Genomic DNA, 27,467 nt, shown 5'->3' with positions numbered 1-27,467 from the left:
TTCTGAAAAAAAAACTCGATTTTATTTCAGAAAAAATCAACTTTTAGGTTTTTCCGAAAAAACCCGATTTTTCGTTTTTTTGAAGAAAAACTCGACTTTTTTCGTTTTTCTGAAAAAAAACTCGATTTTATTTCAGAAAAAAATTCAACTTTTAGGTTTTTCCAAAAAAAAACACGATTTTTCGTTTTTTTGAAGAAAAACTCGACTTTTAGGTTTTTCTAAAAAAACTCCATTTTTTTTGTTTTTCTGGAAAAAAAACTCGACTTTTAGGTTTTTTTGAAAAAACTCGATTTTTCGTTTTTCTAAAAAAAAAAATTAATAAAAATAATCCGTTGAATTATTAAAATGTGTAGGATGGATTTAATCCATCCATTAGCTTAGTTTTTTATGTGGTGGATGGATTTTTTGGTGGATGGATTTTAGCTTAAGGGATCCAATTGCCACCTCTCGCTATAACCTCAATAATATTAACGTTGATATCATACACCACAGCGGGTTGAACGACTGGCGGAGGTTGATTCAAGGCGGCGGGATCTACAAGCACAGGAGGAACCGACGGAACAACAGAACTCATTGTGGGATCTTCAATTGCAGTAGGCTGAGTAAGCATTGGAGTAGCAACTGGATGTGCAGTTGTCGGAGCTTTAGTTGCTTCACTGTCAAGAGAAAGTTCAACATCATCATTGTTATTATCAGTGGAAGAAGACGCTGCTTTAGCTTTTTTTATTTCCCTACGTGATGGAGAAGGAGAACTTGGTCGCTTCATCTTTCTTGGCACTGTTCACACTATAATCGTCTATCTATTTATATTAGTAATGTTTCACATTTGTGGCGGGAAAGCACACGCATTGTTTGTTGTTAAAGGAGAGAAAGTGGTCGAACGGTTTGATCGTTCTCTTATTCTGTACACACTTTCTTTGCTCTCTTAGAAGAGACAAAGTGGTCTCATTGTTATAATTTGTTCCGTTAGAAGAGAGAGAAAATAGACACGTACAAATTATTTGATTGTCTCGATTTACCCAATTAAACTGTTTTTTCCTATCAACAAAAACCAAAAAGGATTAATAAACTTGATTTTATGTTTTTCCGACAAAAACTCGATTTTTCCTTTTTCCGAAAAAAACTCGACTTTTTCGTTTTTCCAAAAAAAATCCGACCTTTTGTTTTTCCAAAAAACTCGACTTTTCGTCTTTCGAAAACACTCAACTTTTTCCGTTTTTTTCGAAATACCTCAATTTTTTCGTTTTTTGGTAAAAACTTGACTTTTTAGGTTTTTCCGAAAAAACTCGATTTTTCCTTTTTCCGAAAAAAAATCGACCTTTTGTTTTTCCAAAATAAACCCGAATTTCCGTTTTTCTGAAAAACTCGATTTTTTTTTGTTTTTCCAAAAAAACTCAACTTTTCGCTTTTTGGTAAAAACTCGACTTTTAGGTTTTTCCGAAAAAAAAAAATCAATTTTTTCGTTTTTCCAAAAAAACCTAACTTTTTTGTTTTTCCGAAAAAACTCGACTTTTTTCGTTTTTCTGAAAAAAAACTCGATTTTATTTCAGAAAAATTCAACTTTTAGGTTTTTCCGAAAAAACACGATTTTTCATTTTTTTGAAGAAAAACTCGACTTTTTGGTTTTTCGAAAAAAACTCGACTTTTTTCGTTTTTCTGAAAAAAAACTCAATTTTATTTCAGAAAAAATTCAACTTTAAGGTTTTTCCAAAAAAAACACGATTTTTCGTTTTTTTGAAGAAAAACTCGACTTTTAGGTTTTTCTAAAAAAATTCCATTTTTTTTGTTTTTCTGGAAAAAAACTCGATTTTTTCGTTTTTCTAAAAAAAAGGCTTAAATGCAACTTTAGTCCCCCTATTATGATCATTTTCCAATTTTCGTCCCCTCATTTCAAAAACCGGTTGAATCAGTCCCCATGTTTTAATTTTCTGGGGAATAAAGTCCCCTTTCCAGTCTGGGAGATTTTTTTAATGATGTGGCAGATAAGTTGCTTGCGTGTCAGGTGCCAGGTAGATATGTATTTGATTTTTATGGGATATATATTTATTTATTTTTATTTTAGAATTTCAATTGTACATTAAATACTTGAAAATGCATATAATGTCATCAGAATACTAAATAGGCTCCCCCAAATCATGAACCCTAAAATGTCTCAAACACTGATTGTCGTCTTCAACCCTACCGTCTTCAACGCTGATGTTCATCCTTAAATCGCAATAGTCTTCTACAACATTCCTGAACTAAATTCCTCGTCGTCTTCAATCACAAACAGATCTCAAACTACATATTGCCACCACTCTGTTCTTCGTGAGACATGGAAGCAGCAAAACAATCCTACGTATCAAGGTAATTTCTGATTTCTTTTTGTTGTTGTGGTCCCAAACTTTTCTTTTGGTATTTTATTTCTTCTATCAATGTGGTCCCAAACTTTTCTTTTTGTTGTTTATTTGTGGTCCCTTAAGCTAACGTCCTACACGTATGTCCAACTCTTTTTTGTATTTGTTTTGTGTAGGCCAGCACCTATTCAAACTGTGAGACTTAGAATACACCATAAAGGGGATTTGATAACTCATCCCATTACACTGTATGTTGGTGAGACTTTGACTGAAATGGATTGGGATTGGGATGTAGATTATCTGTCTTATATGGAGGTTGAAAAAATGATAAAAGATGTGGGTTACACAAGTATAAAGTGTCTTTGGTATTGCCACCCTATGTTTTCGTTTACTCGTGGGCTTCTGTTAGAACAAGATTTGTTCTGATCAATTATCTTAGTTTTGATGATAACAATAATATGAATTTTGCTTAAGATAATATGGTACTCTAATCCAATGCAATTTCCTTTTCAGGAAATATATAAAGAGTATGCATAATTCAGCGCTCAGAAGCTTTGTCTCAAAGGGTTCAGCATGCAACATCAGAACATGGTCTGGCAAGACATCAGAAGATGGTCGAAGCAGAATCAGAACATGGGTCTATAGAAGCATCAGAAGAACATGAGATCAGAAGCACTGAAGTTCTGATGGTATCACGCTCAGAAGCACTTCAAGGTCAGAAGATCAGAAGATGCTTTGCACCAAGCTGTTTGACTCTGATGATATTCAAACGTTGTATTCACAAACATCAGATCAGAAGAAAGTACACGTGGCAAGCTACGCTGACTGACAAAAGGAACGTTAAAAGCTACTAAAGGCAACGTCAGTAGACACAGCGTGAACAAGGCTCGAGGTAGTTGACAAAAGCGTATAACATTAAATGCGATGTTGTACGGAACACGCAAAGCATTAAATGCACTCAACGGTCATCTTCTCCAACGCCTATAAATATGAAGTTCTGATGAGAAGCAAGGTTAACAATTCTGAACAAAAACAACGCCTATTAACTTGCTGAAACTCTGTTCTACTCAAAGCTCAGAATCTTCATCTTCATCAAAGCTCACTACATTGCTGTTGTAATATATTAGTGAGATTAAGCTTAAACGTTAAGAGAAATATCACAGTTTGTGATTATAGCTTTTAAGAAGCAATTGTAATACTCTTAGAATTGATTACATTAAGTTGTAAGGAACTAGAGTGATCGTGTGGATCAGAATACTCTAGGAAGTCTTAGAGGTTATCTAAGCAGGTTGTAACTAGAGTGATCGTGTGGATCAGAATACTCTAGAAAAGTCTTAGAGGGTATCTAAGCAGTTGTTCCTGGAGTGATCAGTGTGTGATCAGAAGACTCTGGAAGACTTAGTTGCTGACTAAGTGGAGAACCATTGTAATCCGTGCGATTAGTGGATTAAATCCTCAGTTGAGGTAAATCATCTCTGCGGGGGTGGACTGGAGTAGTTTAGTTAACAACGAACCAGGATAAAAATAACTGTGCAATTTATTTTTATCTGTCAAGTTTTTAAAGCTACACTTATTCAAACCCCCCCCTTTCTAAGTGTTTTTCTATCCTTCAATTGGCATCAGAGCGCCGGTTCTAAGGTGCAAGCACTTAACCGTGTTTAGAAAAGATTCAGGAAGAGAAAAACGCTTCAGTAAAAGATGGCTGATGAAACTGCAAAGTCTACACCTACATCTACATCTGGCTCTGCTGAGCAACACGACGGTAACAATGGTTATACTAGACCGCCGGTATTTGATGGTGAAAACTTTGAATACTGGAAAGATAAACTGGAAAGTTACTTTCTTGGTCTAGATGGTGATCTATGGGATCTTCTGATGGATGGTTACAAACATCCAGTAAATGCCAGTGGCGTAAAGCTGACAAGGCAAGAAATGAATGATGATCAGAAGAAGCTTTTCAGGAATCATCATAAATGCAGAACTGTTTTGCTGAATGCTATCTCTCATGCTGAGTATGAGAAGATATCTAACAGGGAAACGGCCTATGACATATATGAGTCCTTGAAAATGACTCATGAAGGAAATGCTCAAGTCAAGGAGACTAAAGCTCTCGCTTTAATCCAGAAGTATGAAGCCTTCAAGATGGAGGATGATGAAGACATTGAAAAGATGTTTTCAAGATTTCAAACTCTTACTGCTGGATTGAGAGTTCTTGACAAGGGATACACCAAGGCTGATCACGTAAAGAAGATCATCAGAAGCTTACCCAGAAGATGGGGTCCTATGGTGACTGCATTCAAGATTGCAAAGAATCTGAATGAAGTTTCTCTGGAAGAGCTTATCAGTGCCCTGAGGAGTCATGAAATTGAACTGGATGCAAACGAGCCTCAAAAGAAAGGTAAGTCTATTGCATTAAAATCCAATATCAAGAAATGCACTAACGCTTTTCAGGCTAGAGAAGAAGATCCTGAAGAATCAGAATCTGAAGAAGAAGATGAACTGTCCTTGATCTCCAGAAGGCTAAATCAACTCTGGAAGAACAAGCAAAGGAAGTTCAGAGGCGTCAGAAGTTCAAAGAAATTTGAACGTGGAGAATCTTCTGATGACAGAAGATTTGACAAGAAGAAGGTCATGTGCTATGAATGCAATGAGCCTGGACACTTCAAGAATGAATGTCCAAAACTTCAGAAGGAAAATCCCAAGAAGAAGTTTCATAAGAAGAAAGGTCTTATGGCAACCTGGGATGAGTCAGAAGATGATTCAGACTCTGAAGATGAGCAGGCTAACTGTGCGCTGATGGCGACAGAAGATGACGGATCAGAATCTACATCAGAATCAGATTCTGAAGAGGTATTTTCTGAACTTACTAGAGATGAGTTAGTTTCCGGTCTAACTGAACTTCTGGAATTCAAGTCTCAGATTAGTCTCAAATACAAAGAGCTGAAAAAGCTATTTGAATTTGAAACAAAGAAGCTTGAGTTGGAAAATTCTGAATTAAAAGAAAAACTTTTAAAATTATCCAATAATGTTGGATCTCCTTCTGATTCAGAAAAATCCACTCCTAGTCTAAACCATATTCTGAAAGAATATGATTTAAGTTTCAGGAAGTTCTTATCTAGAAGTATTGGCAGAAGTCAGCTAGCTTCTATGATATATGCTGTGTCTGGAAACAAAAGAGTCGGCATTGGTTTTGAGGGTGAAACCCCATACAAACTTGAACCTGTTGATGAAATGAAATTCACATACAAGCCATTGTATGATCAGTTCAAGTATGGCCACTCCCATGATATTAGGCACACTTCACATGCTCAAAGTTTTCACATAACACACACCAAAAAGCATGTGACACAACCTAGGAAATATCATGAAACTCACATTAAAAATTATCATGTTGTTCCTCCTATTGCTTACAATGTTAAACCTAAGTTCAATCAGAACTTGAGGAGAACTAACAAGAAAGGACCCAAGAAGATGTGGGTACCAAAGAAAAAGACTATTTCTTTTGCAGATTCTCTTGGCGACAAAGAAGATAAAAGTCAACATGTCATGTCACCTGGACTCAAGTTGGTCTCAACACTTGAAGGGAAGAAGGACTGTCTTCCAAGTTCTGGTACTTAAATCTGTTGAAGAAACTATGTTCGTAGGAGATCAGAAAAGAAAGTTTATTAGTCTGGAAACCATCTGTTTTGTTTGTTTCTAAAGCAATGATGTTTCGTTCTTATTTATTCGGAATGCTCTAAATGCTACAGAATATACAATATTGAAACACTGATTGTGGACGAATCAATAAATATCTGGTTTGATGATAAACTTGTTTCTGATGAAACAAAGCAGCTTAAGAATTTCTGCAGATACATTTGTGTCTTATCAGAAGCTGCAGAACAAAGAAGTGAATCTCCAGAAGCTGTGTATATCAGAAGTAATGGATCAGAAGATCATTCAGATTTACATCAGCACACCTCAGAAGGAGTGTTTCCAGAAGAGAAATTTGATCAATTTAGAAGCAGTGATCAAAATCAGAAGGCGTAAAGCCTATTGAATATTTCACACCTGTCATCCATTATCTGATGATGAACACGTGTCTCTACGGTCAGTACGAAGCGTGCAGTTGAAAAGACGCCGACCTAGGTAACTGTATTAAATCATTTCATTTACCATGCTATCTCTCCTAATGTCATTTCTCATTTAATGCAAAATGATTTAATTTATTTTCAAATCTTTTAAATAGCCCGCTTCAACTTCATTCTTTTCTCCGTCTCTCTATTTTATTGTACATTTTTTTCGCTGCATCTGTTTTTCTTTTTCAAACCCTAGTCTTTGTTCTAATCTTCGACATAATCATCATGAACTCTTCCTCTTGTTCATCTTCCTCAAAAGAAAGACTTACTTCTTCACAAATCCTTCTACGAAATTATGAATATGCTCCTCTGAAAACTTGCTTGATACCCACGAAGGACTTGGAGGTTTTATGTGAAACTGCTGTGGACTTAAACAATCTTAAAGCGAATGGCTTTAAGTGTGATGCAAGAATCCTTGAGCAAGGATGGTCCAAGTACCTTAATAGATTGGTTGGTCCAATTTATCCTGATCTTGTGAAGGATTTCTGGGTACATGCAATGGTTACCCCAACAGCCATCATTTCATTCGTGCTAGGGCATGAAGTGGTTATCTCTGAAAAACTGATCAGAAAGCTATACAATCTGAATGATGAAGAAGGTTGGACTGGTTTTCGACATGCATCTGTTGATTGGTCGATAGTTGAAAAACAAATCTCTCAAACTTCTGGGATTGACTCGAATAACACAGGCACCTTGAGGCCATTTTATAGAGTATGGGCTGAGATTATTCTAGGTTCTCTTCACCACAGAAAAAGGATGCTCTCCTCTTCTTACATCAGTCCAGATCACAAGCACACTCTTTTCTGCATTGGCAAAAAGACTGAGATCAACATTTCTCACATTCTGTTTGAGAATCTGAAGACTTCAATCCTTGAGTCAAGAGAAGAGGAAAGGGCGAAGTACCCTCATCTTTCAAGAACGACTATTCCGTTTGGAAGAATGATTTCAGACATTCTTACTGAAAGCAAAGTGCTGGACTCCATCAGAAAACTCAATGCATCCCATTTGCTTGGAGTAGTTCAAGGTCCCATTTTTAATGGTGTGGATTTGTTCAGATTAGAACTCATTAAAAATGTACCTTCTCTGTGCCCAAGCTTTCCTGACATTCTCTCAAGAAGAGTTGTTGTTGAAGGTTTTGCCTCCCTGTTTCAAGAAGAACTGCATCAGGTTGTCAAGTCTTACCTGGAAGATTGTGTTAGGAAGCAATCAGATATTGATCCTGCTTGGATCCGTGGCAGAGTACTTCCGTCCAAGGCTGACCTTTTGAAGAAGGATCAGAAGGAACAAAAGGCTAGGATTAAAAGAAAAGCCCGAGAAGATGAGGCTAAGAAGGCCAAGAAGTTGAGAGTCACCTTTGATCCTGACAAGGTGGACTCTGAAGAACGAAGGGAGAAAAGGATTAGAGATTCCTTTCGTAGAACCAGATCTTCTTCTTCTGTACAAATCTCCAGACAGGTTTTTACTCCACCTCCTTCTGTCCCTAAACCATCTTTCCAATCACCTCCATCTGAACCAAAAATAAACTTCACCTTACCAAATCCTTCTCCATCATCCTTCTCCTCTCCCATTCTAAACCCCACACCTTTGAGTATTCTTCCCCCAACTCCTTCTGATAAATCTTTCTCACCAATTCCCTTTACAAATACTCCATCCTCGTCTCAATCTATCATTTCTGATATTCCATCCTCATCAATCATTCTCTCAGATATCCCTTCTTCCTCATCCACCGCACCTCCACCTTCTATATCCCATCCCTTACCTACCAGAAAATCCAAACCTTACTGTCTTCTCTACCCTGACTACAAATTCACCTTCAATCCACCTGAACCTGAACCCTATGCCTACCTGGAACTCTTCAGACATGAGGTGATTAGCAGTCTAGACCTTCTGAAGGATGCATTTCTAAATGGTCTGGATGATGTTTCTACAAGAAATCTCTGGAGAAGATTTCGCAAGGATTTTCAAGTAGAAGCAATGGGAGTACAGAAAAGACTAGTGGCTGCTGCCCCTGGTTACCCTGGTTACCTTCTGGAGGATGATAATGGTATATACTACCATCCTCTCAGAAATTGTGTTGCTGCTAAGGAGAAGCCCTTTGTGGATGAATTGGAAGTAGCAAGACTGGCTGCTGAAATGGAAGCAAATCCATGCAGGGATATCGTTATCTTTATTCCTGATTATCCTGTTCTGCTCGGAGACTTCAAGACTCTCTTTGACTATCTGAGGGAAAACCCTTCTGAGAAAGATCCAAGCTTGATCATGAAGGATAGAAAAACACTTAGAAAGGGGGGGATTGAATAAGTGTGACTTTAAATCTTGGACGATAAAAATAAATTGCACAAGTATTTTTATCCTGGTTCGCTGTTAACGAAGCTACTCCAGTCCACCCCCGCAGAGATGATTTACCTCAACCTGAGGATTTAATCCACTAATCGCACGGATTACAATGGTTTTCCACTTAGTCCGCAACTAAGTCTTCCAGAGTCTTCTGATCACACACTGATCACTCCAGGAACAACTGCTTAGATACCCTCTAAGACTTTTCTAGAGTCTACTGATCAACACGATCACTCTAGGCTTAGTTCACTCCTAAGACTTCCCTAGAGTATTCTGATCAACACGATCACTCTAGTTACAAACTGCTCAGCCAACTGCTAAGACTTCATAGAGTATACTGATCACACTGATCACTCTAGTTCCTTACAACTTAATGTAATTCTAAGAGTATTACAAATGCTTCTTAAAAGCGATAATCACAACTGTGATATTTCTCTTAACGTTTAAGCTTAATCTCACTAATATATTACAACAGCAATGTAGTGAGCTTTGATGAAGATGAAGATTCTGAGTTTAGATTTGAACAGCGTTTCAGCAAGTTTGATATAAGTTGTTTTGGTGCAGAATCGTTAACCTTGCTTCTCATCAGAACTTCATATTTATAGGCGTTGAGAAGATGACCGTTGAATGCATTTAATGCTTTGCGTGTTCCGTACAGCATTGCACTTAATGTTATACGCTTTTGTCAACTACCTCGAGCCTTGTTCACGCTGTGTCTACTGACGTAGCCTTTAGTAGCTTTTAACGTTCCTTTTGTCAGTCAGCGTAGTCTGCCACCTGTACTTCCTTCTGATCTGATGTTTGTGAATACGACGTTTGAATATCATCAGAGTCAAAACAGCTTGGTGCATAGCATCTTCTGATCTTCTGACCTTGAAGTGCTTCTGAGCGTGATACCATCTTCTGATCTTCAGTGCTTCTGATCTCATGTTCTTCTGATGCTTCCATAGACCCATGTTCTGATTCTGCTTCGACCATCTTCTGATGTCTTGCCAGACCATGTTCTGATGTTGCATGCTGAACCATTTGAGATACAACTTCTGAGCGCTGAATTATGCGTACTCTTTATATATATTTCCTGAAAGGGAAATTGCATTGGATTAGAGTACCATATTATCTTAAGCAAAATTCATATTATTGTTATCATCAAAACTAAGATAATTGATAAGAACAAATCTTGTTCTAACAATCTCCCCCTTTTTGATGATGACAAAAACATATATAAATGATATGAATTTGCGATCAGAAAGAGTAGACGGCAAAAGACAAATTACACAGCTATAGCATAAGCATATGAATATGTCTCCCCCTGAGATTAACAATCTCCCCCTGAGATAAATAATCTCCCCCTGAAATAAATACTCAAAGAACTTTGATAAAAGACTTCCCTGATTATTTCGGTAGAGACGATCATATAAGCTTCTGCCTTCAGAGAATTCATAGCTTCTGACTTCTGCTTCCATTGGACAGCTTCAGAACTTGAATTTCTTTAGATCCTTAGAACACTCACAGCTTCTGATTCCTGCTTCCATCGTAGACAGCTTCAGAACTTGAATTTCTTTGATCTTCAGAACATTCACAGCTTCTGACTTCTGCTTCCATTCAGGACAGCTTCAGAACTTTGAATGTCTACCAATCATCACTTCATGCTAGATTTGTATCAGAACATTGTTGAATGTACCAGAGCATCATCAGAGCATCTCTACATCCTGAAATGTTACAGAACAAAAACTAAACGACAAAAGTCAGCATGAACGAGTTAGAACATAAAATGTATGTTTGAACACATTATATGTATCAGAGCCATATAGGCTGAAATAATGTATCAGAGCAAATAATGTATCAGAGCCATAACATTATATGTATCAGAGCAAATAGAATTTTGTCAGAACAGGATAGACAATGATATTCAAATTCTATTATCAGTGCTTCTGATTCATTCTTCTTTCTTGCTTCTGATCTCTGAAGCTTGACAGCACTCAGCTTGCTTCAGTTTCCATGGTTTTGCTTCTAGTGTTTGCTTCTGAAGATTAACTTCACTTCTCTGTACCTGCAAAACACTTAAACCATGTAGAACTTGCAGTTCTTGTTAGTGAATGTGTGGGAGCCTTTACCCAGCAACTGATAGATTAATCAAATCATTTATCATTTATCTTCTCCCCCTTTTTGTCATAACATCAAAAAGAAAATTTAAAAAGATTTAGATGTATAAAACGACAAAAGAAAACATTTACTGGAATGTAAAACACAAAGAAACTTTTCATTGATAATCAAAAGATATTACAAAAGGTTCCTATGTTTAACAAGATGAAAAACATTCCTAGCAAATACAAAGTAGAGTTTCCAAAGAGGAAATCACTACAAAAATTAAAAACAGAACCCTAGCTAGACACGCTCTGTGTCAACCCATCAAGAATCCCGGAGGACTTCTTGTCTTCCAGACTGAAACCTCCACTGTAGGAGAGATCCCAGAACCAAGGAGGAAGTGAGGGACAGTTCACAGACAGAGAGCTAATGTTGCAAACGGGGCTTTCCCTCAACATAGAAGTCAAGAATATCATTCTTAACCTCCTCCCATAACTCAAGAAAGTCTTCTGTCTTTGGATGAAAGTTGATAACAACATCAAAGAAGAGTCTGACTTGAGCGGTATTAGAAGAGCCATCCCGAGATGCACAGAGATCTGTCGCCTTTGAGTCATGGAGCTTCAACAGACTTAGAGTGAACGCTAGGTTTTGAGAGAAGAAATGAAAAACGAGAGAGAGAGAGAGAGAGAGAGAAAAAAAAACTTTAAGAGGAAGACAAAGAGATAGGAAACCAAAAACCATTTTGAAGAGTATTTAAAAGAAAATAAAGTGAAACGAATGAAGAAAAGCATTTAATGTTACGTGACGTGAGGAGAGATAATAAAGACAAATGAGGTGACTGGCACAGTTATCTATGGACGGCGTCCCTTCAACTGCACGCGCGCTTATCCATGAATAGTAACGACAGGTTTACCATCCCGAGATAAAACGTAACAGCTGTTTTGCTTTAAAAGAGGTTCTGAATCAACTTAGACAATGAAACGTTAGTAATAACCGAATCATAATTTCTAAAAGATTTCAATCAGAACTTCTGTCAAAAAAATGTTCCACATTCATTTCAGAAGATACTCATACATGAGAACTTCTCATCTTCTCATTCTGGGCATAAATCCATACTGATGTTCTTCAGAATGAACTTAAACCTATCTTCAGCCAGGGGTTTTGTAAAGATATCAGCCCATTGATGGTCTGTATCAACAAAGTTTAAAGATATGACACCCTTCTGAACATAGTCCCTTATGAAATGATGTTTAATCTCAATATGTTTAGCTTTTGAATGAAGAATAGGATTCTTAGATAAACATATAGCAGAAGTATTATCACAGAATATAGGAATGTTACTCTCAAATATCTGATAATCTTCTAACTGACTCTTCATCCAGAGCATCTGTGTACTACAACCAGCAGCAGCTACATATTCTGCTTCTGTCGTTGATAGAGCAATAGTTGCTTGCTTCTTGCTGTACCAGGAGATCAAATGACTTCCAAGAAATTGGCAACTTCCTGAAGTACTTTTTCTTTCAATTCTATCTCCAGCATAGTCAGCATCGCAGAATCCTACTAAGTTGTATTCTTTAGATTTTCTGTAAACTAAGCCAACATTAGTAGTACCTTTCAGATACCTTAGAATTCTCTTAACAGCAGTTAAATGAGATTCTCTAGGATCTGATTGGAATCTAGCACACAAACAAACACTGAACAGAATGTCAGGTCTAGAAGCAGTCAGATATAGAAGAGATCCAATCATACCTCTGTATAACTTCTGATCTACCTTCTTACTTACCTCATCCTTACCTAGGATGCATGTTGGATGCATAGGAGTTTTGGCTTCTTTGCAGTCCAGAAGATTAAACTTCTTCAGAAGTTCCTTCACATACTTGGTTTGGTGAACATATGTTCCTTCTGATGTTTGATTTATTTGTATTCCAAGGAAATACTTGAGTTCTCCCATCATGCTCATTTCAAACTCAGCCTGCATAGACTCAGCAAACTCCTTTCCAAGTGTAGCATTAGATGTTCCAAAAATAATATCATCTACATATATTTGACAAATTAAAATATCCTTTTCAAAGGTTTTACAAAAGAGAGTAGTGTCCACTTTTCCTCTAGTGAAACCATTATCTAGAAGGAAAGAACTTAAGCGTTCATACCAAGCTCTGGGAGCTTGCTTCAATCCATATAATGATTTCTTTAGTTTAAACACATGATTCGGAGACATAGAGTCTTCAAAACCAGGAGGTTGATGGACATAAACTTCTTCATCTATATAACCATTTAAGAAGGCACTCTTAACATCCATTTGATAGAGAGTGATGTTATGTTGAGTGGCAAAAGAAATTAATAGACGAATAGATTCTAACCTGGCCACTGGTGCAAAGGTTTCTGTATAATCAATCCCTTCTTGCTGACTATAACCCTGAGCCACCAGTCTGGCTTTGTTTCTTACCACTTCACCTTTCTCACTGAGCTTGTTTCTGAAGACCCATTTTGTACCAATTATATTGAATCCATCTGGTCTAGGAACAAGATCCCAAACATCATTCCTTGTAAACTGATTCAGTTCTTCTTGCATAGCAATTATCCAGTCTGGATCTTCTAGAGCATGATCAACAGAAGTTGGCTCGATCAAAGATACAAGACCTAATTGACAGTCTGCATTGTTCTTAAGGAATGCTCTTGTTCTGATTGGATCATCCTTCTTTCCAAGAATGACATCTTCTGAATGACCAGAGATGAGTCTGGATGATCTTCTGACAGATGGTTCTTCAGAAATACTTAGATCCTCCAGAGAAGCTGATACTTGATCTTCTGGTTTTTTGCTTCTGAGGAGCTCTGCTTCTGATGCGTTGCTTCTTGGCTCAACAACTTCTGATATATCAATATCACAATCTGCAAAATTACCAAACTGCTTTGGTTTTTCAGAACCAAGCTTATCATCAAACCTGATATTGATTGATTCTTCTACAACCAATGTTTCAGTATTGTATACTCTGTAGCCTTTTGAGCGTTCAGAATATCCAAGAAGGAAACACTTTTGAGCTTTGGAATCAAACTTACCAAGATGATCTTTAGTGTTCAGAATAAAGCATACACATCCAAAAGGATGGAAATATGAAATGTTGGGCTTTCTATTCTTCCACAATTCATAAGGAGTCTTATTTAGAATAGGTCTGATAGAGATTCTATTCTGAATATAGCATGCAGTGTTTATTGCTTCTGCCCAGAAATGCTTAGCCATATTGGTTTCATTGATCATGGTTCTGGCCATTTCTTGCAGAGTCCTATTCTTTCGTTCTACAACCCCATTTTGCTGTGGAGTTCTAGGACAAGAGAAATCATGGGCAATACCATTCTCTTTGAAGAATTCTTCAAAGGATCTGTTCTCAAATTCACCACCATGATCACTTCTGACCTTTATGATTTTACACTCTTTTTCAGATTGAATCTGGATGCAGAAATCAAAGAACACTGAATGAGTCTCATCCTTGTGTCTTAAGAATTTTACCCAAGTCCAGCGGCTATAATCATCTACAATGACTAATCCATATTTCTTTCCTCTGACAGATGCTGTTTTGACTGGTCCAAACAGATCAATGTGCAAGAGTTCTAATGGCCTTGAGGTAGAAACAACATTCTTAGACTTGAATGCAGGTTTGGAGAACTTGCCCTTCTGACATGCTTCACAAAGAGCATCTGATTTGAATTTCAGATTAGGGAGTCCTCTGACCAGATTCAGTTTGTTAATCTGAGAAATCTTTCTCAAACTAGCATGACCTAATCTTCTGTGCCAGACCCACTGCTCTTCAGAAACAGACATAAGACAGGTCACCTTCTGACTCATAAGATCTTGCAGATCTGTCTTATAAATGTTGTTCTTCCTCTTGCCTGTAAATAGGATTGAGCCATCCTTCTGATTTACAGCCTTGCAAGACTTTTGATTAAAGATTATATCATAACCATTGTCACTCAATTGACTGATAGATAAGAGGTTATGAGTTAATCCTTCAACAAGAAGTACATTAGAAATGGAAGGAGAGTTACCAGACTTTATAGATCCAGAGCCAATTATCTTGCCCTTCTGATCTCCTCCAAACTTGACTTCTCCTCCAGACTTAAGCACCAGGTCTTGGAACATAGACCTTCTTCCTGTCATGTGTCGTGAGCATCCAGAGTCCAGGTACCATGACATGTTGTGCTTTGTCCTTCTTGCAGCCAAGGATATCTGCAATAGGAATAATCTTGTCCTTAGGTACCCACATTTTCTTGGGTCCTTTCTTGTTAGATTTTCTCAAGTTCTGATTGAACTTGGGTTTAACATTATAAGCAATAGGAGGAACAGCATGATAATTTTTAATATGAGTTTCATGATATTTCCTAGGTTGTGTCACATGCTTCTTGGTGTGTGTTATGTGAAAACTTTGTGCATGTGAAGTGTGCCTAATATCATGAGAGTGGCCATACTTGAACTGATCATACAATGGCTTGTATGTGAGTTTCATTTCATCAACAGGTTCAAGTTTGTATGGGGTTTCACCCTCATAACCAATGCCAACTCTTTTGTTTCCAGATACGGCATATATCATAGAAGCTAGCTGACTTCTGCCAATACTTCTAGATAAGAACTTCCTGAAACTTAAATCATATTCTTTCAGAATATGGTTTAGACTAGGAGTGGATTTTTCTGAATTAGAAGGAGATCCAACATTATTGGATAATTTTAGAAGTTTTTCTTTTAATTCAGAATGCTCCAACTCAAGCTTCTTTGTTTCAAATTCAAATTGCTTTTTCAGCTTTTTGTATTTGAGACTAATCTGAGACTTGAGTTCCAGAAGTTCAGTTAGACCGGAAACTAACTCATCTCTAGTAAGTTCAGAAAATACCTCTTCAGAATCTGATTCTGATGTAGATTCTGATCCGTTATCTTCTGTCGCCATCAGCGCACAGTTGGCCTTCTCATCTTCTGAATCATCTTCTGACTCATCCCAGGTTGCCATAAGACCTTTCTTCTTATGAAACTTTTTCTTGGGACTTTCCTTCTGAAGATTTGGACATTCATTCTTGTAGTGTCCAGGCTCATTGCATTCATAGCACATGACCTTCTTCTTGTCAAATCTTCTTTCATCAGAAGATTCTCCACGTTCAAATTTCCTTGAACTTCTGAAGCCTCTGAACTTCCTTTGCTTGGTCTTCCAGAGTTGATTTAGCCTTCTGGAGATCATGGACAGTTCATCTTCTTCTTCAGATTCTGATTCTTCAGGATCTTCTTCTTTGGCCTGAAAAGCGTTAGTGCATTTCTTGATATTTGATTTTAATGCAATAGACTTACCTTTCTTTTGAGGCTCATTTTCGTCCAGCTCTATTTCATGACTTCTCAAGGCGCTGATAAGCTCTTCCAGAGAAACTTCATTCAGATTCTTTGCAATCTTGAATGCAGTCACCATAGGACCCCATCTTCTGGGTAAGCTTCTGATGATCTTCTTTACGTGATCAGCCTTGGTGTATCCCTTGTCAAGAACTCTCAATCCAGCAGTAAGAGTTTGAAATCTTGAAAACATCTTTTCAATGTCTTCATCATCCTCCATCTTGAAGGCTTCATACTTCTGGATTAAGGCAAGAGCTTTTGTCTCCTTGACTTGAGCATTTCCTTCATGAGTCATTTTCAAGGACTCATATATGTCATAGGCCGTTTCCCTGTTAGATATCTTCTCATACTCAGCATGAGAGATAGCATTCAGCAAAACAGTTCTACATTTATGATGATTCCTGAAAAGCTTCTTTTGATCATCATTCATTTCTTGCCTTGACAGCTTCACGCCACTGGCATTTACTGGATGTTTGTAACCATCCATTAGAAGATCCCATAGATCACCATCTAGACCCAGAAAGTAACTTTCCAGTTTATCTTTCCAGTATTCAAAGTTTTCACCATCAAATACCGGCGGTCTAGTATAACCATTGTTACCGTTGTATTGCTCAGCAGAGCCAGATGTAGATGCAGGTGTAGATGTAGACTTTTCACTTTCATCAACCATCTTTTAAATGAAGCGTTTTTCTCTTCCTGAATCTTTTCTAAACACGGTTAAGTGCTTGCACCTTAGAACCGGCGCTCTGATGCCAATTGAAGGATAGAAAAACACTTAGAAAGGGGGGGATTGAATAAGTGTGACTTTAAATCTTGGACGATAAAAATAAATTGCACAAGTATTTTTATCCTGGTTCGCTGTTAACGAAGCTACTCCGGTCCACCCCCGCAGAGATGATTTACCTCAACCTGAGGATTTAATCCACTAATCGCACGGATTACAATGGTTTTCCACTTAGTCCGCAACTAAGTCTTCCAGAGTCTTCTGATCACACACTGATCACTCCAGGAACAACTGCTTAGATACCCTCTAAGACTTTTCTAGAGTCTACTGATCAACACGATCACTCTAGGCTTAGTTCACTCCTAAGACTTCCCTAGAGTATTCTGATCAACACGATCACTCTAGTTACAAACTGCTCAGCCAACTGCTAAGACTTCCTAGAGTATACTGATCACACTGATCACTCTAGTTCCTTACAACTTAATGTAATTCTAAGAGTATTACAAATGCTTCTTAAAAGCGATAATCACAACTGTGATATTTCTCTTAACGTTTAAGCTTAATCTCACTAATATATTACAACAGCAATGTAGTGAGCTTTGATGAAGATGAAGATTCTGAGTTTAGATTTGAACAGCGTTTCAGCAAGTTTGATATAAGTTGTTTTGGTGCAGAATCGTTAACCTTGCTTCTCATCAGAACTTCATATTTATAGGCGTTGAGAAGATGACCGTTGAATGCATTTAATGCTTTGCGTGTTCCGTACAGCATTGCACTTAATGTTATACGCTTTTGTCAACTACCTCGAGCCTTGTTCACGCTGTGTCTACTGACGTAGCCTTTAGTAGCTTTTAACGTTCCTTTTGTCAGTCAGCGTAGTCTGCCACCTGTACTTCCTTCTGATCTGATGTTTGTGAATACGACGTTTGAATATCATCAGAGTCAAAACAGCTTGGTGCATAGCATCTTCTGATCTTCTGACCTTGAAGTGCTTCTGAGCGTGATACCATCTTCTGATCTTCAGTGCTTCTGATCTCATGTTCTTCTGATGCTTCCATAGACCCATGTTCTGATTCTGCTTCGACCATCTTCTGATGTCTTGCCAGACCATGTTTTGATGTTGCATGCTGAACCATTTGAGATACAACTTCTGAGCGCTGAATTATGCGTACTCTTTATATATATTTCCTGAAAGGGAAATTGCATTGGATTAGAGTACCATATTATCTTAAGCAAAATTCATATTATTGTTATCATCAAAACTAAGATAATTGATAAGAACAAATCTTGTTCTAACAGATCATTCCAGAAGTTGTTGACCCACCAGAAGTTGAAGGTCCTTTTGCTCCCAGGAATCTAGCTGCCATTCTTCAGGCACTTGAGAATGGAGACTCGGAAATTCCTGCTGCAGAATATGGAGATGCTTCCATGCAAGAAGCAGATGCTGAAGATCATGTTGCTGAATCAGATCCTGTTGAGGACATCCCTGCAAATGATCTATCCATGGAAGCTATAGATCAAGTTGCTATTCCTGTGGTTGAAAGCGGTGAAGCTTCTTCTGATGAATCTTCTCGTCTTGCAAGGACTCTGGAAGAAATTCAGAGGAGACAGGATGAGCAAAGCTCACTCAATGATGAGTATAGAGCTTTCATGGTGAGGCAAGATGGACACAACAATGAGGTTCAAGAGATGCTGGCCAAGATCTTGTCAAGGCTAGGGCCATCTTAGATTGAGTCTGTGTTGTTTCTTTCTTTTCGTTGCATCTGTTTTTGTGCATCTGATCTTACTTATCTTCATGTACTTCTGTACCTGCTGTTTGAACTTCAATGAAATCATCTTCTTCCTCCGTTTTGTTCGTCTCTGAATCTTTTTTGTTTTTTTTGATGATATGACAAAAAGGGGGAGAAATATGTGATAAATGATTCAATTTAATCAGTTGCTTTTACTAACAAGAACTGCAAGTTCTATATGGTTTAAGTGTTTTGCAGGTATAAAGAAGTGAAGAGAATCTTCAAAGCAAACACAAGAAGCAAAACCATAAGAAGTGTTATTCTGTAAAAAGAATAAGCTCATGGAAACTGAAGCAAGCTGAGTGCTATCAAGCTTCAGAAATCAGAAGCAAGAAAGAAGAATGAATCAGAAGCACTGATAATAGAATTTGATCCATATTTGTCTATTTGTTCTGACAAAATTCTATTTGCTCTGATACATTATTTTAGCCAATATGGCTCTGATACATATCATGTGTTCGAATATACATTTTATGTTCTGACTCGTTCATGCTGACTTTTGTCGTTTAGTTTTTGTTCTGTAACATTTCAGGATGTAGAGATGCTCTGATGATGCTCTGGTACATTCAACAATGTTCTGATACAAATCTAGCATGAAGTGAGGTTGGTAGAAATTCAAAGCTCTGAAGCTATCCGAGGGAAGCAGAAATCAGAAGCTGTGAATGTTCTAAGGATCCAGAAAACTCAAGTTCTGAAGCTGTCCTAAATGGAAGCAGAAATCAGAAGCTGTGAATGTTCTGAAGATCAAAGAAATTCAAGTTCTGAAGCTGTCCTAGATGGAAGCAGGAATCAGAAGCTGTGAGTGTTCTAAGGATCTAAAGAAATTCTAGTTCTGAAGCTGTCCAATGGAAGCAGAAGTCAGAAGCTATGAATTCTCTAAAGACAGAAGCTTATGTGATCGTCTCTACCGAAATAATCAGGGAAGTCTTTTATTAAAGTTCTTCGAGTATTTATTTCAGGGGGAGATTATTTATCTCAGGGGGAGATTGTTAATCTCAGGGGGAGACATATTCATATGCTTATGCTATAGCTGTGTAATTTGTCTTTTGCCGTCTGCTCTTTCTGATCGCAAATTCATATCATTTATATATGTTTTTGTCATCATCAAAAAGGGGGAGATTGTTAGAACAAGATTTGTTCTGATCAATTATCTTAGTTTTGATGATAACAATAATATGAATTTTGCTTAAGATAATATGGTACTCTAATCCAATGCAATTTCCTTTTCAGGAAATATATAAAGAGTATGCATAATTCAGCGCTCAGAAGCTTTGTCTCAAAGGGTTCAGCATGCAACATCAGAACATGGTCTGGCAAGACATCAGAAGATGGTCGAAGCAGAATCAGAACATGGGTCTATAGAAGCATCAGAAGAACATGAGATCAGAAGCACTGAAGTTCTGATGGTATCACGCTCAGAAGCACTTCAAGGTCAGAAGATCAGAAGATGCTTTGCACCAAGCTGTTTGACTCTGATGATATTCAAACGTTGTATTCACAAACATCAGATCAGAAGAAAGTACACGTGGCAAGCTACGCTGACTGACAAAAGGAACGTTAAAAGCTACTAAAGGCAACGTCAGTAGACACAGCGTGAACAAGGCTCGAGGTAGTTGACAAAAGCGTATAACATTAAATGCGATGCTGTACGGAACACGCAAAGCATTAAATGCACTCAACGGTCATCTTCTCCAACGCCTTTAAATATGAAGTTCTGATGAGAAGCAAGGTTAACAATTCTGAACAAAAACAACGCCTATTAACTTGCTGAAACTCTGTTCTACTCAAAGCTCAGAATCTTCATCTTCATCAAAGCTCACTACATTGCTGTTGTAATATATTAGTGAGATTAAGCTTAAACGTTAAGAGAAATATCACAGTTTGTGATTATAGCTTTTAAGAAGCAATTGTAATACTCTTAGAATTGATTACATTAAGTTGTAAGGAACTAGAGTGATCGTGTGGATCAGAATACTCTAGGAAGTCTTAGAGGTTATCTAAGCAGGTTGTAACTAGAGTGATCGTGTGGATCAGAATACTCTAGAAAAGTCTTAGAGGGTATCTAAGCAGTTGTTCCTGGAGTGATCAGTGTGTGATCAGAAGACTCTGGAAGACTTAGTTGCTGACTAAGTGGAGAACCATTGTAATCCGTGCGATTAGTGGATTAAATCCTCAGTTGAGGTAAATCATCTCTGCGGGGGTGGACTGGAGTAGTTTAGTTAACAACGAACCAGGATAAAAATAACTGTGCAATTTATTTTTATCTGTCAAGTTTTTAAAGCTACACTTATTCAAACCCCCCCCCCCCTTTCTAAGTGTTTTTCTATCCTTCAGCTTCGACCTTTAAATAATGACCAAGATGTTTTAAGGTTTATTGAAGATGTTAAAGGGTTTAAGGTAGTTGATATATATGTTGAACACGATGTTGATATACCTGATGTCATAGAGAGTGATGAAGAGGCTGATATGAATGAGGCAGCTGATTTGAATATGGAGAGTGAGGCAGTTAATGTGAATGTGGAGAGTGAAGCAGCTAATGTGAATGTGGAGAGTGGTGCAGCTAATTTGAATGTGGAGAGTGAGACAGCTAATTTGAATGAGGAGAGTGAGGCAGCTAATGTGAATGTGGAAAGTGAGGATGCAACAAATGATGTCAATGGGGCTGATGTGAATTTGAATGAGGATGCAACAACTGATGTCAATGGGGCTGATGTGAATTTGAATGAGGATGCAACAACTGATGTTAATGGGGCTGATGTGAATGTGGAGAATGAAGGAGATGACAGTGAAACTGATCCGGATTATGAGGAAAGTGCTGAAGTTGATGATGAAAGTGATACATACGATGGTGAAAGTGAGGAAGTTGATGATGAAAGTGAGGAAGGTGATGATGAAAGTGTTATGGATTGGGCAACAATTTTTCCCAATGCACAGTGTGGTGAAAGCTCTTCCAAACATGTTATTCCAGATGAGGATGATTGTGATTCGGATGAACTGCACACCCCTCCAGAAAGTGATGTTGAAGATGAGATGCCAAAGTTTCCAGTTTTTAAAGATACCACTAAATTTGAGTTAGGCATGAAGTTCAAAGACAAATTGCAAATTAGAGATGCTATGAAGGAATATGCAATGGAACAAAAGAAAAACGCTGTCATAACCAAGAATGATAAGAAGAGAGTAGTGGTAAGATGCATGGATGGCTGCCCCTTTTATATACGGTTTAGCATGAGGACTGGAAATATATTCTGGCAACTTATAAGTTTAACTGAAACACATAGCTTCCAAAGGACACCCAAGAATAGACAAGCAACTACTGAATGGTTAGGTCGCAAATTTATGTATATGTTGAGACACAGTCCCGAGATGAGATGTAAAGGCCTGATTGCAGAAGCCCTTCAAAAATGGGGTGTTAAGTTGTCAAAAGACCAAGCTTACAGGGCTAAGAGAAAGGCATTAGAGTTGATTCAAGGAGCTGGTCGTGAACAATTCTCACATTTGAGGACCTATGCTAATGAATTGCTTAAGTCTAATCCAAACTCTACAGTTAAGATTCAGTGTTCAGATTCAAATGGTGGTCCTACATTTGAGAGAATTTATGTATGCATGGAAGCATGTAAGGCGGCCTTTGTCACAACTTGTAGACCCTCAATTGGGTTGGATGCATGCTTTTTAAAGGGGGATTTTGGAGGTCAGTTGATAGCTGTTGTTGGAAAGGATGGAAATAACAAGATTATGCCTATAGCATATGCAGTTGTGGAAGCCGAAACCAAAGACTCTTGGAAATGGTTCCTGCATTTGTTGCTCGATGATTTACAACAAATCCAAGACAAGGCCTACGGATTTATATCAGACCAGCAGAAGGTATTCAACATCTCGACTTTATAATTTATGCTCTATGTCATATTTACTATATGTGTTTTGTGTTTCATTGTTTTAGGGATTAGTACCGGCTATTCTGGAGACAAGCCAAAATGTCGAACATCGACTATGTGTCAAACACTTGTATGGCAATTGGAGAAAGAAATACCCGGGGATAGAGCTAAAGGAGGCTTTATGGAGGGCTGCCAGAGCAACAACATTACCTGGATGGGAGAGGGCAATGATCCATATGAAAGAACTTAATCCAAAGGCTTGGAAAGACATGATGGCAGTTCCTGCTTGTAATACCCGGTATAATTATCACTAATGGATGTCACTAATTAATTTTGGTGAAAACATTAGTAGATAAAAGTATACTAGCACCTTGTTTATTTTTTTTAAAGGAAAGAGGATAAATAAGTCTCATAAGGGTAGTATTGTCATTACATCACTAATGTCAAGTTAAGGGTTTGTTTGGATGTTATCTTACTCTTCCATTGGAAGCAAAACCAAAATTTGGAATAGAGAGGGAGGAGGAAAACGTGAAAGGGGGAGAAAAGATGGAGTAAGAACTCAAGCTCCATCACCAACATGCATGTGCAAGGCCTTGGCAAATTAGGATGAAGAACCATGATCCAGTGTGAACAACAAGGTTGTAATCATCTCTGCCCTTCCATTATCAAGTCAGAATCTTCATCTCCATCATCATCAAGTTCAGATTTTTGAGGTGAGTCCTTAGTTAGAGACTTTGGGTAGGAATGTAGGGAAATTTGTATGTAAAGGGTTTAGATTGAGTTAAATGTGATGCATGCTTGATTTAATGACAATATTATGTTTTATGAGTATGATATGTACCTTGGATCATTGTTGCATGTTTGATTTTTGTTGGAATTATATGAATGATGTTGGGAATCAATTACAGGGGTTTGGGTCTGGTTTAGAACTCTTAAAATGCAGAATTTTTGGGTCTGTCAGCGATGTAACCGGTAACATGGTTGATGTAACCGGTTACATGTGTGAAAAACGCAGTTTTTGGGTCATGTAACCGGTTACATGATTCATGTAACCCGTTACATCACTGTTTGGGGCAGATTTTGCAAAACTTCGAAAATTCATAACTTTTGCGTCGTAAGTCCGTTTCGCGCAAACTTTATATCGTTGGAAAGCTAGTAACATGTACTATCTAATGAAATAGGTCCCCAAACCAGAATGTTTGATTTAATAATATTGGAACCCCACTTAGTGAACCACTGAATTAGTATAAGAACTTATGTCTTTACTAACTGATTAATAATTCTTACGTTATGCGTGGTATAAATTATCTATTACTTATTATGAATGTGATATCCATATTTGGAATTATTATGCCATTATGTATGATGCATGGAATCTGTGGACACCGTCGTTTTGGTTAAACGATCGGAATTGATTGTATTGTATGGATTATCGCTTGTTATGCGTGTGTATGCTTGAATCGAAGCGGGCCAGGGGCTAGGTTGGGAACATGACTCTGACCTTGGGGTCAATGGAGTGTCCTGGACTTTGTGGTCCATGTTATAGCTCGATCTTATGATCATTGGGGCTCACACCTGAGCTACCGTTGCAGTGTGCTCGTGAGTTTCCGTACGGGGTTTTTACTCACTTGGCGTTAACACACTTGCGTGCTCGGTATGGTGGGGTTATGTGGCCATGTAGGCTAATACATAATCGGTAACTCACCTCTAGTGAAGTCAAGTAGACTAAGCACTAGGCTTTCGCCCGGTGGGCTCATGTGTCAAGACGACGGTTCAGTACTTGGAGTGAACACACGTGCGTAAAGGTGGTTACCGGGACAATGACGCCATTTCGGCTAATGTCATCTCGCGGCCAAATAGGCTTGTGCGAACCCGCTTAACTATTCTTGCAGTGTGCTTGTACGAGTCTCTTGGCAATAGGCATGGGTGTAACTCATCGAGGGTGTGTATTTTATAACCTAGTCGAGGCATTAACGCGCTTCTGGATTCCCCGTACATGGGTATGGGCCTGCATACTTGTTTGTTATACAAATAGGTATTTGTGATATGATGACTCCTATGGTGGACGATTCATGTGTTTGCTCCGTACTTGTACCGGATGTGAGGATAACCCCGAATCAATGGTGGATTCGGTTTGTTGATGCATGTACCCTGTAGAACCGAGTGGACCCATAGGATAGGAGGACTCACTGAGATTTAGTAATCTCACCCCAATACACTTATATTTTTTTTCAGGTGTAGTTTAGTAGCGATTGGTCAGTGGCAGGATTGGACTGAAGACTTGGAAATGGTGATGGCTCGGAGACCTCGTCAGATCTCATTTTCCGCTGTGCAGATCCATTGAAGACACATGTTTTGTAATTCTTATTAGAATTTCATGTTGTATTTTATATGGATCATCTTGTATCTGAGCTTTTGTATGTACTCAAATATCAATTTTTAACGTTTCATGCATAATATACTAGTCAATTATGTATGGGGTGTTACACTGCTGCTTGTTGGAGCAGGGCACATTTTAAGCTAGATACACAATGCGACTTACAAGTCAATAACATGTGCGAAGCCTTCAATAGAGCAATATTGGAGTATCGAGATAAACCGATTATTACATTGCTGGAAGGAATCAAGCACTACTTAACAATGCGGATTGCTACACAAAAAGATGCTTTGTCTAAATGCAAAGGAATTATAAGTCCAAACATCCAAAAGGTCTTAGAGAAATCAAAAAGGGAAGCTGGTGGATGGAGTGCAACTTGGCATTCTGATGATGATTTTGCCATTTTTGGGGTATCAAATGGTATTGACGCGTATGTTGTGAATCTGCTTCAAAAGAAATGCTCATGTAGGAAGTGGGAATTAACAGGGATAACTTGTTGTCATGCTATTGCTTGCATTTGGTATAACAAAAAAGCGCCCGAGGATTATGTTTCTTCGTATTACAGGTAAATAATGGGACTGTTTTATTCGTATTACATATCCACTGTTTTATGAATGCTTTTTAATGGGACTGTTTTATTCACTGTGTATGCTTTTTAATGGGACTGTTTTATTCATATAGGAGATCTACTGTGCTTGCTACATACAGTCACATAATATTGCCAACAAATGGGCCACAACTATGGCCAATTAGTGGAGACACTGCCATTAACCCACCTGTCATGAGGAGAGCTATTGGACGCCCTAAAAAGAATCGAAACAAGGCTAATGATGAGCCTCGAAGCACAAACACGTTGCCAAGAACTCTTCAAACTGTGAAATGCAAAAAATGTGGAAATATGGGACATAACAAAAGAACTTGCAAAGGTAAGAGAGCAGCTGACAGATCCATTCCTAAGGGTGGCAACAAGAAGGCAAAAAAGAAGGAAACAAAGAATGTTGAGCAAACTGTCATAGAAGGAGGCTCGCAAGCACCAAGACCAACTCAAGAATAGTTCCATTAGGTTTTAAGTTACTTGTTTTGTGTTTCAAACATTTTTTAAGCCTATTATGGCATTCTGGTTTTTTGTAAGCCATTCTGTTTATGGAATTCTAGTTTTAAGTTACTTGTTTTGTGTTCCAAACATATTGTTTATGGCATTTGGTTTTTTGTAAGCCACTCTGTTTATGGCATTAGGATATATGTATTTTGTAATGTGAAACCATTCTGTTTTGGTTCATCTTAAGTTACATCAATATTTTGTGTTGGCATTATGATATATCAGGTCTTATACCCCAAATGTATCAGGTCTTAGATCAATATTCTGTTTTGGTTCATCTTATAGCAAGTTGCAAGTTACAAATTTAATTAGCTTAATAACAGGTTCACATTAAAACAGAATTATAACCATTAACAAGCATACACAGTGAATATAACCAAATGGAACATTAACAACACAGAATTATAACCATTAACAACACAGAATTATAAGCCTCATTACAATGGAACATTACAAAATGTTTGTTGAAAATGACATTACAATTAAGCTGAACATTACAGAATTAAGTTGAACATTAAACTACTTGAAAATGTTTGTTGCAACTAATGTAACAACTAATAACATTACAAACCCTAATGCCAAACCCAAACAGCAACCCATATACTTAATCTTCAACTGCAGAATTTTTTCATGATTCTTGCTCTCCTTGCTTAAATCCAGAAGCTCATCATTTTTGTTTTTCAAAGATCGAATCACATCTTTTGCACGGATGTTCATCTCTTCATCAAACCATTCAAAATAGTTACACCCATTTTTCCTCATCAAGTTAAAACTCCCACAACCATAGAACCTTCTTCCAGGATTCTCGTAGGTCCAAGATGTCATCAATAGAGACTCAACCTCGCACCAAAACTTGTTCCCTCTTCTTCTTAAACCAGATTGATTTGTAGATGCAAATGAGACCCTTGAAGACATGGAAAGAAAAAAAAGATGAAATAAAATGGATAGGTGGTGAAAGAAAAGAGACGAAGAAGATGAAGTCGTTGCTTCTCCAATAACCAGATGAACCCAGACGCCGCTGCAAAGAGAATCATATCACATAGATTTAGGGTTCAAGTCATATTTTTATATTGTTTTATTATATATTAATATATTAGAAATTATTTAAAATAGGGTTAATGAACTTTTTGGTCCCTCTAAATATTGCAGATTTCGTTTTTAGTCCCTCCAAAATTTTCCTTTAAGAAATCGTCCCTTCAAAATTTTTCATCTAAACTATTGGTCCCTAACGTCAAATTTGCTAGAGATTAGCTACAAATTTAGCCACCGATTAGCTACGAAGTTTGACGTTAAGGACCAATAGTTCAGAAGAAAATTTTTGAAGGGACGATTTCTTGAAGGAAAATTTTGGAGGGACTAAAAATGAA

At 37.7% G+C, this 27,467-nt stretch overlaps 1 protein-coding gene across 1 annotated transcript; it reads left to right on the top strand.

Annotated features, from left to right (window-relative positions):
• Window positions 1-2,314: 2,314 nt before the first annotated feature.
• Window positions 2,315-26,055, top strand: LOC131625861 (uncharacterized). The gene is made up of 6 exons (XM_058896690.1): window positions 2,315-2,346; window positions 2,513-2,685; window positions 21,133-22,613; window positions 22,690-22,922; window positions 25,132-25,566; window positions 25,683-26,055. Exons 1-6 carry the CDS (start codon window positions 2,315-2,317, stop codon window positions 26,053-26,055), a joined length of 2,727 nt encoding a protein of 908 aa, XP_058752673.1.
• The last annotated feature ends 1,412 nt before the right edge of the window (window positions 26,056-27,467 follow it).

The sequence above is a fragment of the Vicia villosa genome, unplaced genomic scaffold, assembly GCF_029867415.1.
Source record: "Vicia villosa cultivar HV-30 ecotype Madison, WI unplaced genomic scaffold, Vvil1.0 ctg.000244F_1_1_5, whole genome shotgun sequence".
NCBI lineage: Eukaryota > Viridiplantae > Streptophyta > Magnoliopsida > Fabales > Fabaceae > Vicia > Vicia villosa.
This window is presented reverse-complemented; position numbering and strand designations above follow the sequence as displayed.

Bases quoted from the DNA above. Each gene is read 5' to 3' on its own strand.
- LOC131625861 (XM_058896690.1), top strand. From the start codon at position 2,315: ATGGAAGCAGCAAAACAATCCTACGTATCAAG. The intron at 2,347-2,512 runs GTAATTTCTGAT...TGTTTTGTGTAG, and splicing joins AAACAATCCTACGTATCAAG to GCCAGCACCTATTCAAACTG. The intron at 2,686-21,132 runs GTATAAAGTGTC...GGTTTATTGAAG, and splicing joins AAAAGATGTGGGTTACACAA to ATGTTAAAGGGTTTAAGGTA.